We start from the raw sequence: 21532 nt of genomic DNA on the forward strand, positions 1-21532 counted from the left end.
GATTCAGTCGTGGTCTAGTTACCATTTCTGCCATCTAAAGTTGCTTTTTGATCAGTTTCAAGTTCTTGTTCTGTATTTTTCGCTTGGTAGAACCCACAGCCTTTAATCACATATCAAGAAAACTTGCTTGAGGTTTTTGAGATTTTGATGTTTGTTTTCCTTTATTGTTGTTGATCATTGAAAACATTTAAATGGTACAAAAACAATAAACTTGGATATAAATGTAGCTCTCATTTCCTTCCAGATTTCTTTTTTCAGGTTATTCAATGATTGGCTCCATATACACTAACATCTCCTGAGAGCTTACCCTATGCCAGGCTCTGTTCCCTCTGTAAGAGTTACTAAGCAGGTGTTAATGTGACTCTCGCAAAGTTCCGTTATTTGAGACAGGAACCATAAAGGGACAGAGAGTCCCGGTGTGGGGTGGTGGCAGAGACAATATGAACCTAGAGAGTTCAACTCCACAGTCCACCAGACTGTACTGTCTCCACTGTGGTACATAGTAAATACTTGTTAAATCAACAAATGTATTTTATTGTTCAAAAGTTTTAAATTTGTATAATCAAACTTGACAGTATTTTTCTGTATGAGTTCAGGCCTTAGTATCATGCTAAGTGAGGCAATTTAAATTCTTAAACAGGTTAATTACTCAGGTTATTTATTTTAACTTCCAGGTTTCCAAAACATACCATTTTGTCATAGCAACATGGTCATACGTTTCTAGCACTTTCTCAATGGTGCAGCCAAGCATTATTGTACACATTAGAAAATCAATTCTTCAAATTGTTAATTAATTGATATGGGCAGAAGAATTCTATCACACAAAACACTGCTTTGACATGTCTAATAAATTTATCTAACATTAACACGGTTACAGTTAGAAACAATGACTTACTGCATTTACTTTCATTTCCTTATTCTACCTGAGTGAGATGCTACGGCACCTCACGTGGGGCTCATGTTATGAGAATGCCATGCTACTGGTAATTAACAGGGAAACCTGGTGGCATCCAAGTGTCTCTGAAAGACTGTTGATGGATGAACAATGGACATAAAAGACCTAGCATCTTGCTAAGAATCGTTTACCATGTTTGCAATAATAGCTCATTTTCAAAGGACTGTCAAACAAAAGGATCAATCATTCATTCATTGTACCTGGCACATGAGGCTGGCTGGCCAGAATGCTATATTCACAGCCTTAACTGACAATAATGCTTCTTCTCCTGTCTTTTCAGGATTCCTGTCATCCTCCCTGGAATTTGAAACGATTACAATTATTATTTTAATTTATAGCCAGCTTTTTACAAAAATGCACCCACTGAAGTTTTCATAAAGGTACCAGCAAGTACCATAATTATGAAGTACCCCAGCAACGAATGAATACTCCAAAAGTATATTAGTTTCCTAGGGCTGCCATCACCAAGTGCCACAAACTGGATGGCTTCAAACAACAGAAATTTGTTCTGTCACAGTTCTGAAAACTAGAATTCTGATGTCAGATGGCAGCAGAACCATGGTCTCTCTAAAACCTGGGACAGAACCTTCCTTGCCTCCTCCTACCTCTGGTGGTGGTCGTCAGTGCTTGACATCACTCCAAGCTCTTGTCTTGTTGCCTCTGTCATCACCTGGGGCTCTCCCTGTGTGTTTGTGTTCAAACATCTCTCTTAAGAGTATAGCAGTCATATTGGATTAGGGCCCATGCTAATGAACTTGTTTTAACTTGATTACATCTACAAAGACCCTATTTCCAAATAAGGTCACATCCCAAGAACTGGGGGTTGGGGCTTCAACATAGATTTTTGAGGGACACAATCCAACCCATAACAGATAGGATATATGTAAACACACCTTAGAGAGAGAATGTTTTCAAGGTCAGGATCTGGAAGAGTTTGCAGATTATCTGTAGCTACTTTATCAGTCTCCATATAAAAAATAGCATGTGCACAGAAGGGAAGTGGTTAGTAATGGAAGCCTAGAAATATCTAAAACTAGACAGCCAAAGACAGGTAGGTGAACGCCCCATGGTTCATGAAGAGTTGTTTTATTGTAAATGTCCCTTACATGTGAACCATGACACACTCTCCTTGCTGGATTCTAAGCTCACCTAACAATTTTTCAACTTACTTTGGTCATAACAGGAATTCCTCTCATAGGGAAAGAGCAGAGGACAAGTCTGCACTTATGTCATTATTAGTTAACAGATCTGAGTTGGGGTTTATGCATCCGTATTTTATGAGTCAGGTTAATGGGGCTCCATCCTGAAAGGCTGGTCAGCTGTAGGAGCCCAGAATCAATCCGATGATTTACAGTTTAAATACTGAAAGTGCATAATCTAGAAATGATTCTATTTGCATGGAGAGTAACCTGATATATTGAGGATTTAATTATTCTATGAATCAGAAGCAAGGTCCTTATAAAAACAACCTTTAGGACACAACTTTGCAATCTTGAATGAGGGCTGTATGAATAGTCCAATGTTCTGACCTCGTATACCGCTAAGGCTACCAGATGAGATGCTATGAAAGGGGAACAATGAGAGATGTGGAGGGTTCTGGTGTCCTTGAATCATACAAAGTTGACACCGCTTCCTTGCTCTAGCCCTGAGATCTCTGCCTCTAGTTTCCGTTGCTGCTCAGATGTCTGTTACTTACTTCCTCTTTCTCTCATTTTGATTCTTCACTGTGTGCTGGTACTTTACATGCTGACAACTGTATGTTCTTCCCTCTTTCAACATCCAAGGCCCTGCGCAGCCTGACCTTGCCTCTCATCTCTCTTAAGCACACAAGTGTTCTTCCCTACGGTACTGCTGACTACGATGGCTGCCACCAACTGCACTTGTTTCCTGGGGCACTCACCTGACACTTAGCAAGTGACAGAAAGCTGATTAGGCCTCTCTGTGGGAAGAGAACATCCCTTCTTTTACATCTCAGTGCTTAGCACGATCTTGAAGTAGAAAAGTGCCCAGTACAGGTGTGTTTGAGATACAATACAAAATTCGGCATTACAGTGGAAATTTACTGTGGCTCAGAATCCAGTTTGATAACTTGCCAAAAGACTAATGTATAGACTCACGAATGTCAGGTTATTTATTCACTACTAGGCTTATTCATTTCCTTTCCCTGTCCCAAATCAGAAAATACCTCCTGAACATGAATGGATAAACCCTGCCTGTATCTTATTTTTTAATCTTGCTCAGAATTGACCCCACACTCCTGCGGATCCTCACACTCATCTTTCACATGTATGAATCCTTCAGATTTAGCAAAATGAGATATATTCCACTCAATAAGAAACGCTTCCCTCTCCTCCTATCTGCTTTGAGTTTATATCTAATCAATCTGATTATAGTTTGAGTTCTCAGACATTTTAGTTGTCAAATCTCTTGTTCCACTCTGATAGGTTAAACGCACACGTTGCATGGGGATTTTTACTCATTTAGCTGTCAGAGCTCAATCTTATTGTCAAGCTGGTGGGTGTTCTGCTATGTCATCTTTAGTGACACACTTTGAACAGGGCTCTGAAGTGGGAGGAGTGGGCACTGCTGTTTCAAGCCCCCTCACCTGAATACACGTGTTTTTGTTGTTGTTTGTTCCGTTGTTGTTTTTTTACCAACCTTCCCCCCTGTGGGCGAGCAGGCCACCTCCCTGACCCTGGCATTTGGTCTTGTCAGACTAGATATGTTCCGGGACTTTTTGAAGCAGAGTTATCTTTCCCCGAACTCTTCAAATTCCTGGCCCTCAGCACAGAGCTTGGCGAGTCTGGTGAAGCCCTAAGGGTGATGGCGAAATTGGACAGTGTTCCTTTAAGGCAGGAATCAAGGAGGGAGCCGGGGTATCCATGGTGGACCCAGCCCCGAGCGGCGGGAGCTGCAGTCGGCCCAATTAGCAGAGAGCTAGGCAGGGCTTTGTTAGCTTAGCAACCGCCGCTGGGTCCCGGGGGCCGTCGGGGTGTCTCCGCGGGCGAGGCCCCAGTCCCCACCTGGGCCGCGGTGGGCGGCAGCCTCTGCACCCCGGCTCTGGGGTCGCAGGGCACCAGGGCAGAGGGACACTGCGTGCGGAGGGCGGTGGTGGCCCCGCAGCCTGGGCGCTTGCGGGTCACTGGGCTTCGGGAAGGTCCGTCTCCAGGGTACGGAGCTGAGCGCCCGGGACGTTTCCCTGCGTGGGGAGCGCGCCAGAGGCCCCGGGCCCCGCGGCACACTGGGCCCCCCGGACCCCCGCCGCCGTCTGGCGCCGCCTCCGGACCCCTAGGAGCGCGGCGGATGGACCCCAAGCCCGGCTCCCTGCGGTCTTGAGGTCCCAGCAGCAGCGGGACCGCATTTCCAAGGCTGGGACATGAAGGTCGCTGTGTTGGACCTTGGCTCTCTCTTTGCCAAAATCTTCAAGACCTCGACGGCGCCCCCGTCGGTCGCCTCCTCCAGCAAATCGGAAGGCGCTGCCGCCGCAGGGCCGGCGGGCACAGCACTTAGCACGGCCCCCGCCCCGGCCCTGCTCCCCGCCGCGGAGCCCGGCTCCCGCTCCACCTCGCCCGGGGCGCCGGCCGCGCTCCAGCCTCTGCTCGCCGCCTCCCACCCCCGGATCGCGCGCCGCGCGCCGCCAGCAGTGGGGATCCCCTTCTCCCTGCCCAGTAGTCCCGGAGCAACTAAAGTCCAGCCCCAGCCCCAGGCCCTGCCCCTGCCCCCCTCCGGTGGTGGTGGCAGCACCGCGGGCTCCCCCGCCCACCTGCTGGCGCTGGCGCGGCCACCCCGGGGCCCTGGCGGGGTCTGGGCCGCGCTGCCGTCGATCGGGGGCGCCACCGGCAGCAGCAGTTTAACCTCGAGCCCACGAAACCCCTGCCTGCCTGGCCCCGGAGACCGAGAGCCCAGCGCTGGGATGCCCCCCGGGCCTGGCCCCAAGACCCTGTTCTCCACCCTGCCAGACATCGGTGAGGAGTGGGCCTCAGACAGCGACTCGGAGGGCGGAGACGCGTGAGTAGCAGCAGGGCCCCCTCCTGTCTGTCTGTCCCTGAGACCCCTGTCTCTCCGCCTGCAGCAGCCGCCTCGCCAGGCGCCCGTTAGAAAACTGTGCTGTTTGCATTCACTTCCACCAACTCCCCTGGGCACCCTCCTTGCCCGTTTCCTGGGTCTCGATGTCATGCCTTTCTGTTCTCTTCCAACCCGCTGTGACAGGCTTTTGCTCAGCTCTCTCGGAGACACACTTCTCTGCTGTTCACGGGGGAGCAGGCATGCAGATGAAGGGGGCTTGAAGGAAACAGGGCAGAATCGTGTCTCTCTTCAGCTGAGCGTTGACATACTGTTGAGAGTCTGGTTTTCTCTAGGACTGTGAAGGGAGCCTCGGGTCCCTGTCTCTAATGCTGACTATGGTAGGTGTGCAGGGTAACTGAATACACACGTGGGCAGCTTCGATGGTAAGAAATGGTACCTCCCTGCTTTTCAAGGGTCAGCCCCAATTCTGATCCCAAATTGGATGACTTTTCTTGGTGTGACATTAGTTAATTTACATATGTATAACAGCATCCGACACCAAGGGAGTTTGTAACGCTCAGGACACGTCTGATGTGTACCACAGAGCTCCTGACTTCTTGCAAAGTGCCTCGAGGTGCTCCAACCTTTGACTTTTCACTGGGAATGGGGGGGCATTTCTCTCAAAATACACACATACAGGCACACACATCTTTTCACCACCAAAAGCAGTAATGAAAACATTCTTATAAAATGTGCATTTTAAAATTAAAGTGAATTTTATTTTTTTAATGAACAGTTAAGTGGGTACAAAAATATTCAGCTTTCTGAATTCTACAATAGTGAATGATGAAAAGCAGACCAGAAGGGCCCATTCCGAATGGAGATTCTGCCTTATAAACTAGTGAAGAAACAATAGTCAGTCCTGCTAATACAGAAGGCGAACCCCCCCCCCACACACACACACACCCCTTCACTAAAAATAAATTAACTAGAGAACTTTTGCATTAAGGCTGATTCTGACCCATTCACAATTTAAATAATTACATTTTTAAACAACTGTATGGCATTCATCTTAGTGCTAAAATACAGTTAAGTAAGTTGTTTCTTTTCATTTAAAATAGTGCAGTATAAAATACATGAATCAACCGACTTTTTTTTTCCTAAGGAAAGTCAGTTGCATTTGGATAAGTGGCTAAAATTCGTGTGCATAAGGAATTAGACCTTTGTTATTGGCTACTGGTCCTTAACATTTATGCAATCAATGTTTTATGAGCAAACAGATCTACACACTGATCGTAAACTAGTCTTAGTGCTTTTTACAAACAGGCCCTGAAGCCCATAAATGTGGTGAGTGAAAGAACTAGTGTTGGTTTACATGCTTGAGCATCTTTGTGTTGTCTATGTTTGTATTGTCTACACATTTTTAACAGATGCTTTTTAAATAATACTGTATTTGGCATTACTGACACAAGTGGCTATTTTGCATTAGCAAATGTATCGATTTTACTAAAAGTGGAGTCATTGAATTGTAGATAATTGCTATGAGAAATAATAAGCACAGATATGTACATTCAAGGAATTTCCTGGTAATAAATTTGTACTCTCTGTAGGACATCAGAAAGCTTTCTGAGTATACCAGTTTGTTTGTTTGTTTGTTTGTTTGTTTGTTTGTTTGTTTGCATGCACAAATAGCCATATTCCTCTTCTTTCATATCTTATTCCTTTTTTAAATTATAAAGTGTACAAAGGGGAAAGGAAGGAAATATTAAGGTGGTTTTTCCTTTAATACTACAGACCTTTTGCATCTTGAAGAGTATTTTTCCCCTCTTGGATTTCTGGGGTGACTATTTATAATGTTGAGTATACAAACATCATTAAACAATGGATTTAAATCATACAACTACCACCTCATCTACCAGTTTGCAGATAATTTATTAGCCTGCTTGATTAATATTAAAATAGTGTATTTAGTTTCTAAAGCCCAGAGACCTGGAGAACGATGGTGGTTAAAGTAGGGGTAGAAGCAGGACACCTCCAACTTGGTCCTTCTGTCTCAAGGTTGCTTTGGCTATTTGTGGTCTTTTGTGATTTCATATAAATCTTAGGGTTATGGATGAGCCTAGCAGGTATTATACTAAGTGAAATAAGTCAGACAGAGAAAGACAATTACCATATGGTTTTACTTATATGTGGCATTTTAAAACAACAACAAAAAGTGAAGAAAAAACAAAGCAAAAACAGGCTGAGAAACAGAACAGAACAACGGTACAAGAAGGGAGGAGATGGGGGATGGACGGGAAAAGGGAAGGGAAATATAGTCAATAATATTATCATAAGTAGCATGGTGACAGATATTACTAGATCACATTGTAAGGTATAAAAATGTCGATTCACTAAAGTGTACACTTGAAACTAATGTAGCTAATATAATATTGTATACGAAATATACTTACGTAAAAAACAAAGTAGGAGCAGGAAGAAAAAAGTGTAGGCAGAGAGGATGTGTCAACATGTACAGAAATGTGAACAGATTCTTGAGAAACATTAGTCTAATTTTAAGACCATTACACTCAGTTACAAAGCAAAACCCTCCTTCACAGTCTATACTTTTTTGAAGAAAGCTTGTGCATTTTACATTGGGCCTGATCATGATGGCCTTTGTTAAAACTAAAAACAGTGAAGTTAATTTGGGGGAGGGGGCTAACATGCAAACTTTCAATTCAGAGTCTTTTTTCCCCTTTCACTAAGGTGCTATATAGCAGCATGAGTTTTGATCTGTGACAAAGGAACGGCCGTGGAAATGGGTTTACCCTTTCATTCCGCAGGGCACGCTGGCTGCTCACACCTGAACCAGAAGTGGAGGATATTGAGTTGCCTTCTTTACCCCCCTCTCCTGCACCCCGATATGTGATCCAGTACCTTCACCCTCACCTGCCATGTGGTTCATCTGTACTTTGTACCTCGTTTACACTGCTTTTCCATCTCAGCCATCCCTCTTTGCTACCTCCATTTGCACTTCAGGTTTGAATCACACAACCATTATCTTGTAATAGGTTTTATTCTCTGTTTGTTTTGGAAGTAGAATTTCTAACAATAGATAGGGTTGGTCAGTAGATAGAAATTACCATTTGAGGCAGCATGGAGAGACCTGGAGAGCATTATACTAAGCGAAATAAGCCAGTCGGAGAAAGACAAATATCACATGATCTCACTTATATGTGGAATCTTATGAACAAAATAAGCTGTCAAACAAAATAGGTCCAGAGACATGGAAGCAGGAAACAGACTGAGGAACCTCAGAGGGAAGGGAGAGGGGGCAGGAAGAGATAAAACAAATAACTTGTGTGCATATAGGCATAACCCATGGACACAGACAGCAGTGTGGTGAAGGCAGGGGGAGGGGAGGGGAGCTGGGAGGAGGGGTTCAATGGGGAGAAAAAAGGAAGAACATCTGTAATACTTTCAACAATAAGGATAAATTTAAAAATAAATAAAATAAAACACATTTTTAAATTTCAAAAAGGTAATTGCAATATAATATAGAAATGTTGGTAGATTGTAAACATGTGGTCAGGAAGTATTTATATCTTTTCTAAGTTATTACTGTTGGCCTATGCTTACTGCTATTTTGAGTGAGTGAGTTCCATTGTTAGAGTCACGTTGGCGTGGAAATATTGCAGTGATGGCCTGCAGGGTTTGTTAGCTTGGCTGGCAATAAAGTGAATGCAGGGTCTTATCTTTCAATTCATTGGTTACTTGGGGCAACCTAGAGTTGGAGCGATGCCTGTGGACCAGGAATCAGAAGAGTTGGTTTCTTCTAATCTCAAACCACTTGCTATCCTGTAATTCTGGGCAAATTATTTAGTTTTCCAAACTGTAGACTCCCACCATGATAAGATGGAGATAGTGATAATACTTTCCTCACAGGGACTTCCAAAAATTAATTAAAATAATATTTTGAGTGCCTAAATCGTAGTGATCTATGATTACTATCTGCTCCTTGGCTCAGAAATGAAATTTGAGAGCTTGTTTCATTGAAGGATACATACATTCCAGGTGAAGACAAGGGTGAAAAAAATAATTCATTTACATTTATCACATGTCTGTAAAACATGACATCTTTTAGTTCAGTTATTTGGGAGAAGACATGAAGAATGCTATAATCTTCCATCATGCTTCCTGAACAGCTTGCGGAAGATAACAGTTTCTTTAATTAGCATCACCACTGTTTGCTGTGCAGTACCTAGAAGAAATGTCTGCCACCCTGGGATCCAAATGTTAATTTTTAATTTTTAGCAAAAATGAAGAATCATCAGTAGTATCACACACCAACACAATTCACCCTTTGTGTACCTCCTGCCCATTTCTACCCGGTAATCCTTTGATTTAGATCATACTTTATATCCATTTGAGACTACGGACTTTTGTCTGCTCTATGACACTTAAGGCAACACAGGCCCAGAAAAGACATTTAATAAAATGTATTAAATGAATGCATGAAAATCTTTTCTTTCTCATATAATCCATTCTCACGGGTTCCTAATCTTCTAAAAATCTAGAGGCAATTTAAATGCCTTTCTTTAGGAATAATTGTTGTCTCGGGTCTTTTTGTTTCGTCATCTTGGAGTTTTCCCAAAGTTAGCAATGCTTTCTGCTGGGACTCTGTGTTTCACAGGGACGAATGGTGAGCTAGTACACAGTGGTCATGGCTGTTACCTTCTATTAAAGTCAGATGACCATTATTTTCATTAAAAATAATAATAAACTTGACTTGGTTGTCCACGGCTAACATTTGCTTAAACCTAGAAAAACAATTTTGTTCTTCCTACCTTTTGCAATTGATTTTTTAAAATTTATTTTTATCATTGAAAGTATTACAGATGTCCCATCATTTCCCCCTCATTGACCCCCTCCTCTTCCCTAACTGGGCCTTCCCCACACTATTGTCTGTGTTCATTGGTTATGCATACATGCATACATGCATATAAGTTCCTTCATTTATTTCTTCCCTCTCCTCTCCCCTCTTCCCTCTGAGGTGTGTCAGTCTTATCTTCTTTACTTTTTTATTATATTTAAGATGGCAAAAATTATATTTGAGGTAATAGTTATATGTTCTGCAGGGTATTTAAAGAGCACATTTTGAATGTTCTCTAACGTAATAGCTAACCTGTATAATATTTACTATGTGCCAGGTTCTTAGCTACAATCCTATGATATGAGATTTTAATTCTTTATAGTTCTAAAATTGTAATACCTAATTAAAATTAGTACAGTTTCTAGAGCATAGATTTGAAATCAGATTGACATTGATTCAAATCCCAGTTTATAATTTTTCTGACAATACAAAGAATAAAATACCAATTAAGAATTCACCCTGAGTACCTTAATTAACCTCTTTAAGCCTTATTATCTCACCCACAAAATGAGAATTAATAATAATACCCATTCAAAGAGATATTGTAAACAGCAAAAGAGATAAAAAAAAATTCTCTCTATAGTGACTGTTACATAAGCCATACAATAAATAGCTACTACTATTAGTTTATAATTCTCATTATTCTAAATATATTTGTATTTATCACCCACAATTAGCATCCAATATAGTTTATTGCCAGTACCTGTGGGAAAGGTAAATATATTATTTTCCAAACAGTAATTGTCAAACTGTATGTATAAAATTAGTTATTCCATCTAAAACCCAGAGGGAGCTGGGCTTTTTGAGTAATAGAGAAAGAGCTGGAAGTGAATCTTATCAGCAAAGAACATGGAAAACAGGATGGATGAGCCAAGGGAGCTTCAGACAAATTCCAGGGCAGGGACTCAGTTGGTTAGCGCGTCCTTCCGATACACCAAGGTTTCAGGTTCGATCCCAGTCAGGGTACATACCATAATCAACCAACGATTGCATAAATAAGTAGAACAACAATCGATGTTTCTTTTTTTCTTCCTCTCTCTCTAAAATTAATCAGCCAGCAATTTTTTTAAAAAAATGACAGGAGCACACACTTAAGAGAGAAGAAGTCTATAGATTAGGGAGAGAAGCGGGGTGAAGGATGAGTAGTAAAGGATGCGTTGATGGGGGTACATAGGTACTTGGGGTTTGGAAGGACGTTCCAGGAGACGAAAGCCGTGTGAGCAAACGCATGGAGGTGCAGCACTGCGTCATCAAGGAATTCAGTTCGCTGGGAACATCGCGCCTGAAGAGGGATTAGGAGAAAACTGGGGAGGGACCTGGTGCCACACCCTCTTTAGTTAGCACTGGGAAAGCCACTACATGTTTTAGGTAGAGAAGTAGCACGAACGTGGCCGAGCTTTAAAGAATTAAATTAATGCCTAAGAGTTGCGGGCACAGAGAGATGGCGGGCGCTGGGCCTGTGGATGAAGATGGTAAAGAACGCTGTTGGGATGATGCGCATCACAGAGCTTGGCGACAGTGACAACCAGATTCTGCCACAGCAGTAGAAACAAAAACTCTGTGAAGGGATTTCTTCCAGCTTTATCTTAGGGTTCCACATCATTCTGGGACCAGGACATTCAGGGATGGGGAAGGAGCTCACCTGTTCTATGATAACTTCTGTCCTTGCTGGATGCACTAAAGTGCCCATAATCTCGTCTCGTCCTCCTCTATAGCCCAGGTCCCTTACACCGTTCCACAGGCCCTGCAAGACAGGGGTCTCTCTTCCTTCCTTCTGTGGTCCTCACGGGAACCCCTGGTCAGTGTGCTGCTCTCATACCAACCTTGTCTATCATGGGACATTCAGGAGGATGCCAGTCCACACCGTACCACACCATACCATGCCACGCCACTCCACACAACACCACACCACACCACTCCACACTTCACCACACCACCCCACCCCACCCCACACCATACCACACCACTCCACACCTCACCACACCACACCACACCACCCCACACCATACCACACCACTCCACACCACTCCACATCACACCACACCACACCACCCCACACCACTCCACACTACTCCACACCACACCGCACCTCACCACATCACTCCACACCACACCACACCACACCACACCACACCACACCACACCACACCACATCACTCCACACCACACCACCCCACACCACTCCACACTACTCCACACCACACCACCCCACACCACTCCACACTACTCCACACCACCCCACACCACACCACACCACACCACACCACACCACCCCACACCACTCCACACTACTCCACACCACACCGCACCTCACCACATCACTCCACACCACACCACACCACACCACACCACACCACACCACACCACATCACTCCACACCACACCACCCCACACCACTCCACACTACTCCACACCACACCACCCCACACCACTCCACACTACTCCACACCACACCACACCACACCACACCACACCACACCACACCACCCCACACCACTCCACACTACTCCACACCACACCGCACCTCACCACATCACTCCACACCTCACCACACCACTCCACACCACCCCACACCACACCACACCACTCCACACCACACCACTCCACACCACCCCACCCCACCCCACACCACACCACACCACACCACTCCACACCACACCACTCCACACCACACCACCCCACACCACACCACCCCACACCACACCACTCCACACCACACCACTCCACACCACCCCACCCCACCCCACACCACACCACACCACCCCACACCACACCACCCCACACCACACCACTCCACACCACACCACTCCACACCACCCCACCCCACCCCACACCACTCCACACCACCCCACACCACTCCACATCACACCACACCACACCACCCCACACCACACCACACCACACCTCACCACACCACACAACACCACTCCACACCTCACCACACCACATCACTCCACACCACACCACACCACCCCACCCCACCCCACCCCACACCACACCACTCCACACCACTCCACACCACCCCACCCCACCCCACCCCACCCCACACCATACCACACCACACACCACTCCACACCTCACCACCCCACCCCACACCACAGCCTTCTTTTCCCTCTGGGATCCTGTCACCTTACCCAAACTCTACTGAAGGATCAGAGCAAGGTTCCAACTGATCTCTACCTTATAAGTCCATTTTCGGTCAGCCTGCACCTGGACCTCCAGCTCACCTGACGTCTGAGGTTTGTGCCTCTGAACCACAGTGTCCTGGAGGACATCCTGCAGGAACTCCGTGGTGCTGAAAGCCAGGGTAATGAGCAAAGACGCCCCTTCCTGCAGGAGGCCGTTCCTGCCCATGGTGCGGATCAAGTGAAGGCTGGCTGGGTGTCTGCCCCCAGTCCACCTCCTGGCCGGGTGCCTTCCGAGGGCACAGTGTCCTTGATGGACTGTTTCGCCTGGTAGTGGCCCCTCATGTCACACATCCTCGTTCCCTAATCTCGCTGAGACTTCCTTTCCCAGAGGCAGAAATTCTAAGCCCACAACATCGCCCCATTCTGGGGAATCTGTTTCCCTTCTGAGGGTTGGGAAGAAACTCCCAGATAGATGTTTCCTTCTAAATCCTTTTCTTTGTTAAAAATTAGTACCAATCTTGTAAGTTTAGGCTTTAAAAAGACAATATAAAAATCAAGGGTAAAAAACCTATCACATTCTCTGTTTTCTGAAGCAATAAGAAAAAAAGAAAGCCTTTTATTATTCAATGTGGGAAGGGTCAAGGATAATGAAAACACTGGGGAAAATAGACCAGCTAACATTTAAAAATAGTCTACTATGCATCCTTCACGTCCAGAGAACTCTTGTTTTTCCCTCACCACTGCAGTACATATTTGTTTCACATAACAACAGCCAAATCCCTTTGGATATGAATAACTTTACAATCCATAGACAACAATTTTGCTTTGCAGCAAAAAATTATCTGAACATTTTATAGTGCTAGGAATACTAGGCGTAATGCAGACATGTATTAAAGAGAACATAATTCATTAAATGCTATGTGCTACTTGTTAAATAAATGAATACATACTATTTATTAAATACAGATTGAAAAAATTCAAAAGTTGCCTCTCTATTTTTGAGAGATGGAAGTGGCCGGTGAAGACACCATATTGAAGAAAGCATAAAAGTGAAATGAAGCCTTTGGAATGATTAAATATCTAGTTGTGAACTTGGGAAAGAAGCTGATGGCCTTCGGCAATGACAAGAAAAACTGTCGAGTAAGACTTTCCCTACTGTTGACTAATAAATAGGATATTAAGGTTAAGCTGAACTAAATAAAATGTTCTCTTCCTATGGATATGTACATATATATTCTTCTTAGGTGATTGTCATCTTAAATTTATCATAATGCCAGTAACGAACCCCATGTAGGGAGCTCACAATTTACATCGGACTTTTAATACCAATAATTCTATTTCAGAGAATATCACTGGATGCATAGAAGATTAAAATAGGGATTTATTTTAAAATGCAACATTTAATGCAAATTCCTAACATTAAACAGTGAATTTTTCGAAACTATTCATGTACATGCAAGATTCTTTATAATTCAGTTGAAATAAGAATCTACATTGAATAAAATTAGTCCTTCCCCTTTAAAACAAAACAAAACAAAAAAACAGTAAGTGTGTTGCCAAGTTAATGAATAAAAATAATTCCCAAGGAACTTTAACTTTAGTATATGAAGTATATTTTGAAGGAGGTGATATAGTCTCAAGAAAAAACCTACCTCAGACTTCTGTTTTTCTTACTAGATTTGATATTTTTGTAATTGTGTTTCACTGACTGACACGAGCAGTACTCAGATATGTATAATTGCACAAATCTAAGGTTCTTAGCGTTTAAAACAAGAACTGGTTTCCATATCTACTAGGTAGCAAACGCTGCATCTACAGACATTACCATGAGTCCCCAGAACAAACGTACAAGGTAGGGATATTACTTTCATTCTACGGATGAAAAAGTTGAGACCCAGAAAGATAAAGAATTTGTCTAATTTCACATGGCTAATATGTGGAAAATATAACAATGAAATGTAAGCAATCTGTGCATATCATACACAATACGTGTAACCAAGTGTTTATTTTTAACAAATTGTTTAAAATGATCAATAAAATTAAAATCTACTTCTAAGGTAGTTGGTGGTATTTTTCCTGTAACAAACCCACTCTTAAGAAATTAGACTCTTTCCAAATAAAAATAAGTTTGAAAAATAAAAATCATGTTAATAAATAACCTAAAAGTAACTTCCTCAGAATAGTATTCCTATTAATACTGATAAGACCAAATTTAAAGCTTAATTTTATCCAATTTGAAGTACAGATAACAAATGACTTTTATCATATAAAACATGACTTCTTTAGAATAAAGCATTAGTTTTGTCAACTCTAGCTTATTATATATATGTGTATTATGAATTATTTTGTATGTATTTAATAGCAAAGCAAATATTTTATACATTCTGGTAAGGCACTTAAGAGTTAAAGATGTCTTACTAGAAAAAAATGAAGCAGAAGGAATTAGAAATGGCCCTTCCAAGGGGAAAGAATATACCTGCACATTGGAATTTTCTTAATTAGACATTTCACTTAAAGGAGTCTTTAGAAAGAAAACACCTTGTAATTAAAAATTGACAACTGTAATCCTTGCCAGGTTCTTATATTTATGTTCATCCAATGAACATATTTCTTTCACACAACATTTAACAATTTGTATCTTTCTTGCTTGTTGATTTCTAACATAAATGATATAATTTTGATTATCTAAAAAAATCTAATGAGATATTTGTTTTAAAGATTCATCAAAGTGACAATTTTTAAATTAATCACTAATGAATTTCTCACACTGGGATTACAAAGAATTATATAATAGCAAATATGTGACAATTTTCTTTTGTTGTGAAACCACCTTTTTATGCAAAATAGTGACAGTAGATGACCTTGCTCAAGATAAATTCTAGTTTTAGAATTTGAGGGCTGAACTAGTCAAGCATATTGTGTGTGCACACACATGTTCCAAATACACTTCTAATCCACATACTTGTCCCTGTTGGAAACCTCTGTTTTTGTCTCAGACTGACCATAAAACAAGATGCAACCCTATTTTCACCAAAAAGCATTAGTGAATCTGGAAAAACTAGACAATAAACAGAAACCACCCAGGAGTTAGGATGCGATGGAAATAGACCTGTGTAACAGAGACTGAACCCCAGATTTCAATCTTCTTAATTTTGATTGGATTAGGGTGCTTTGGATAGCTAAAGCCCCCAGCCAGGTCTGGTAGGGGCAAATGTAATCCCCTCTGAATGTAAACTGTAGGCAACAACTTTATATTGCTTATTGAAGACAGTTTAAATGTAAGAATACAGGAATGTTGAATATACATTTGTGAATGACATGTTTGTTCACACAAACTCTAATGAAAAGAAAGTTGGCATAGCTTTTATAATATCCGACCTAGTAAACTTTAACCCATAAAATAAACTGAAACAAAATTATTACAAAGTCTCAGTTTTCTGCTCTACTAATTAAAAACATAAATAAAATCAAATAGTAAAAAACATTTGGGGGCATTAAATTTGACTATTTTGATGTTGCAGTTTGGGAAATTGAACTCTTCATAGAATATATTTATGAAAGCCTGATGAATTCTTTATAAAAATGTTTATAAAACAGTTTTTGGATTGTTCTTTTTTAGGGGGTTATTTGCTCTTTCTTTCACTTTCTACTGGTAAATGTATCATAAAGTAAATGCTTAAAAGTAAGAAAAAATATTGGATATTAATAAATGCTATTGAACCCATTTATCCAGTGTATAAGATTGAAACAAAATTTCTGTTTTTCTGGTTCAAAACAATATACTACTGGCAACTTTGTATGATCTTACCTAATAGTTATTGTCCTTGATAGATTTCAGTACTCAGTTTGAAGTTGTTAGATTTCTAAGTAATCAATATAGGTGTTTTGTTTTGAATGGTATACTAATTCTATATCCTTCTAAAATTTTATATAAGCCCTAGGCCTCATAGATTACTTAGGACTCTACTTTTTTACTTTTCATTCTAAACATTTGATAATTTTTTCCTTCTGCTCTTTTTAGATATAGCATTCCTCTAAATTTTTAGACTATGTTTTAGTCTTTGTTAAACGGAGTGAGCTTTAGCTTCCCGGAGTTATTTGCAGGGGGCGTTGGAGGGGGTGCCCTACACAGGAGTAGGTGGAAGCTTTGTCACCAGGCTAGAATGTGGCTCTGCCACACCGTCAGCTTCTTTGTGCCTCCGTTTACAAATCTGCAGAGTGGTACTAACAGTATCCCCCCTCCAAAGAATTATTGTGTAGCTTAAACGCACTAACATATATACCAAGTGTTTAAAACAGCCTGGGATGTGGCAAGTATTAAAGAAACGTTAGTGAATATTGTTAGAGAACGTATTTGATATATCTATAATAGATGTTCATAGAACACCTATGAAAAAGAAACTTGAACAGAAATCTGCAAATTAGATCTGAGATAAATCTTTAAAAGGACCAAAGAACATATATGCATACATGCATAACCCATGGACACAGACAAGAGTATGGGGAAGGCCTGGGGTGGGCGGGGGTCGGGTGGAGGGGAGCAAAAAGACAGAACATGGGAGACATCTGTAAATCTGTCAACAATTTTTAAAAAGGGGAGTATGCTTTTGAAGTCAGACTGGACAGATCTGGATAAAACTGTTTACCCAGTTTTACTTAATATTGGTAATTTACCTAATATTGCTTTTCTGCAAAAGCAGCCACGTTCCAGGTTGCGGTGAGGTTGAGAAGTAAGGTACGCAGGCCTGGACCCTATTTGCCTGCAGGTGCGCAAGCGCTCATCCAGGTGCGTGTTAGCACCGGGACACTTTCTGTTGGCTGCATACACTCGGTATTGCTCGCTGCAGAAGTGATTTCTGATCTAAACAGGATTCTACCTCTGCACTGCAATGAATTGTCACTACGTAAATCCTAAATTTTGTTACAAAAACAAACATGAGAATCCTCCGGCATTGTTTTCAAAGTGCAAAAGACGGGAAAGGTTAGCATCTAGCGGCATTCTAGCAGTATTGCATAGAAACGTGCTAATCCGAAGCGGATCAAGTACACAATTGTATTTTGCTTTCCACAGGCTGTTCTCAGAAAAATTTCACATAAAGCAAATTTATGATATTATTTATAAAATATAACTATTGAAATCTGTGGTAATCATTTAAAAATAATGCCCTTATAAATTTTGCCACCTAGGTAATATTTTTTATTTTTATGTTAAATCATATATTCTATATTTTTCTATAATTTCACATAAGCTGTGAACTTCAAAGGTTACCTAGCACTTTCTAAGATTATTATACTATTCACATTAAAATAAGAAAACATGATATTGTTTTATTGGTCTTCTTGAAAAGTAGTTACTAACTTGTAAAATGCATTTAAATGTGTAGAGGAGTTCAATACATTTTTTTTTTTTATTTTTTTAAGTACACTTGCACTTTATTTTTTATTTTTTTTTTATTAATTTATTTTTGTTACAGATGTTTCTCCTTTTCCCCCCAGTGACATCCTCCTCCCCACCCCCCCACCCCGTCTCCAGATTCGTTGTCTATGTCTATCATAGATGCAGATAAGTTCTGTGGTTTATCCCTTCCCTCACCCACCACTCCCTCTTCTGAGGATTGTCAGTCTGTACCCTACTTCTATGACTCTGGGTCTATTTTGTTCATCAGTTTGTTTAGTTCATTATATTCCAGAAATAAGTGAGATCATGTGGTATTTGTCTTTCTCTGCTTCATTTGTTTTGCTTAGGATAATACTTTCCAGGTCCCTCCATGTCGTCTCAAAGAAATCTTTCTTTCTTACAGCTGCATAGTACTCCATTGTGTGTATGTATCACAGCTTTTTATCCACTCGTCTATTGATGGACACTTGGGCTCTTTCCAGATCTTAGCTATTGTAAATAGTGCTCCATCAAACTAAAAAGCTTCTGCACAGCAAAAGAAACAACCATCAAAATGGAAAAGGAGAACATAATTGCCCTTTCCACTGTATGGGAGAGCATAATTGCCAATGATACATCAGATAAGGGGTTAATTTCCAATATATAGAGAGTACTCACACAACTCAACAAAAGGAAGACAAAAAACCCAATTTAAAAATGGGCAGAGGACCTAAAGAAACACCGCTCCAAACAGGATATACAAATGGCCAAGAGACATATGAAAAAATGCTCAATGTCACTAATCATCAAAGAGATGAAAATTAAAACAACAATGAGGTATCACTTCACACCTGTCAGAATGGCCACCATCAACAAATCATCAAACAAGTTCTGGCGAGGGTGTGGAGAAAAGGGGACTCTAGTACACTGCTGGTGGGAATGCAGACTGGTGCAGCCACTATAGAAAACAGTATGGTGTTACCTCAAAAAGTTAAAAATCGAACTTCCATTTGACCCAGTGATCCCACTTCTAGGAATATACACTAAGAAGCCTGAAACACCAATCAGAAAGAACATATGTACCCCTATGTTCATATCAATGCATTTTTAAATAGTAGTTTTTTATTTTAGAAAAATTTTAAATTTGCAGAGACGTTGCTTCGTATTATCATTTCATAATATTGTAGTACATTTGTCAATTAATGAACCAACAATGATCCATTATTATTAATTAAACTCAGTAATTTATTCCAGTTTCACCAGTGTATTTGTCAGCGTTCTCCAGAGAAACAGAACCAACGGGCTACATCTTATATCTATGTCTACATCAACATCTTTACCCTACTTATAGATTTATATAGAGGGATATATTCTTACAGGTAGACATAGAGAAAGAGGTAGAGAAATTTAAAAAATATTTATTTTAAGAAATTAGCTCACATGATTGTGGAGGCCTGGTAAGTCTAAAATATGTAGTAATTTAAAATATCTCAACCATTTTTATGATTAAATGTTGACATGATCATATTTCAGATACATTGGATTGAATAAAATCTATTTCTGTCCCAGAAAGAAAGGTCAGTATGTCTTAGGACTAATGGAGTGAACTCTGAAAAAATATAATAAGGAAACACCCTGGCTGGTTTGCTCAGTGGTTAGAGCATCGGCCCGCGGACCAGAGAGTCCCAGGGTCGGTTCCCACTAAGGGCACATACCTCGGTTGCAGTTTGTCCTTGGCCCCGGTTGGGGTCGTGTGGGTGGCGACCACTCATCAATGTTTCTCTCTGTCTCTTTCGCCCTCTCTCCCTCCCACTTTATCCTCAGGTGAGGATAAAAAATAAATTAAAGAAAAGCACAAAGTGTATGAGATTGGTGCAGTGGTGGAGGCACTACCAGCTGGGACTAGAAGGACAGCAACGTTGCTTCCCCCCTCCCGATCTTCTCAGGAAGGCAGCAGGCTGAGAGCATCCTCAGTTGCAAACCTGGACCATTTCATGTTCATGGAGATGACTCAGAGGGTGAAGCGAGAGCCCAGAAGGCAGAGCTAAGAGCTGGGAAGAAGCCAAAGAGCAGAAGTGGGTCCCAACCAAGGCCACCTGAGCCTGCTTAGATTACAGACAGCCGCAGACCGGCGACTGCTGTGTGCCCAGGCGTCCCTTGCAGTCATCTGGTCTCTGTCTCATCGTTGCTTGTTTGGCCTGGGGGGGGGGGGGGCTGCCAGCGAGTTTAGTTCACAGGTCTTCATGTCCAGAGGAAATGTCCCCAGCAGAAGCCTCTGCATTCTCACTTGAACATGACTGAGATGATGACATTTTAGGTGGACTATGGCAGAGTAAAATGTCTGCAAATTCTTTGACGGTCTTCCTCTTGAGAGCAAGGTTCTATTTTCCAACCCTCTGAGTCTGTGACTGCTTCCATAATGGAGTACAATGGAGGTGGCGCTGCCTTTAATAGAACGGACAGCTTCTGCTTTGGTTTCTTAGAGTCCTGAGCTGCCATGTGGGAATTATGACTACCCTGCTGCAGAGACACTTGGGGAGATCTTGAGACTACATGGGAGAAAGGCCCAGCTATATCCACCTCCAGCCAACCCCTTACCTCAAAGTGCTGATATGTGGTGGGTGGAGCCTTACTGGACCCCCCAGCCCAGCCCAGAGTCCGGCTGAATACCATTGCCTAAACCAGTCAATGCCACATGGAGCAGAGGAGTCACCCAGGCAAGACTTCCTGAATTCTGTGGGTTGTGAGCATAACAAAATGATAGTTGTTTTAACCCACTAAGTTTGGGGTGGTGCATTATGCAGTAATAGATACCCAGGACATACACACCCAAGCCACATCCTAGTTGAGTGACCCTGAACATGTTACTTGAGACCTCTGCCTTCAGTGTTTTTATCAGTAAACTGGATAATAGTATCTACCAGGTTTGGATTTTAAACAACTGAACAAAATAGCGGATGCATAAAGCAGCTACCATATGCTTGGATCATAATGTTCTTCTTTGTTTCCGTCACAGATTCCTTTACATACAAATAGTATTAGCAGGGGTGTGTGTGCTTACTTCAGATACCATCAGTTTTCCTGGTCAACATACACACAGACCCTGCATGTGTACACATATGTATTTGTCAGGATTTAAAATCTCATTCATT

The 21532-nt window shown here is 41.8% G+C and overlaps 1 protein-coding gene across 1 annotated transcript in view; it reads left to right on the forward strand.

The window, feature by feature from the left end:
* The first annotated feature begins 4331 nt into the window (after positions 1 to 4331).
* The window catches only part of FAM149A (family with sequence similarity 149 member A), a 52426-nt gene continuing 35225 nt past the window's right edge, over positions 4332 to 21532 (forward strand). Inside the window, exon 1 of the mRNA XM_036250104.1 lies at positions 4332 to 4963. Within this exon, the coding sequence (XP_036105997.1) occupies positions 4332 to 4963 (632 nt within the window). The remainder of the gene's footprint in view (positions 4964 to 21532) is intronic.

This window comes from Molossus molossus, unplaced genomic scaffold (assembly GCF_014108415.1).
Source record: "Molossus molossus isolate mMolMol1 unplaced genomic scaffold, mMolMol1.p scaffold_m16_p_9, whole genome shotgun sequence".
NCBI lineage: Eukaryota > Metazoa > Chordata > Mammalia > Chiroptera > Molossidae > Molossus > Molossus molossus.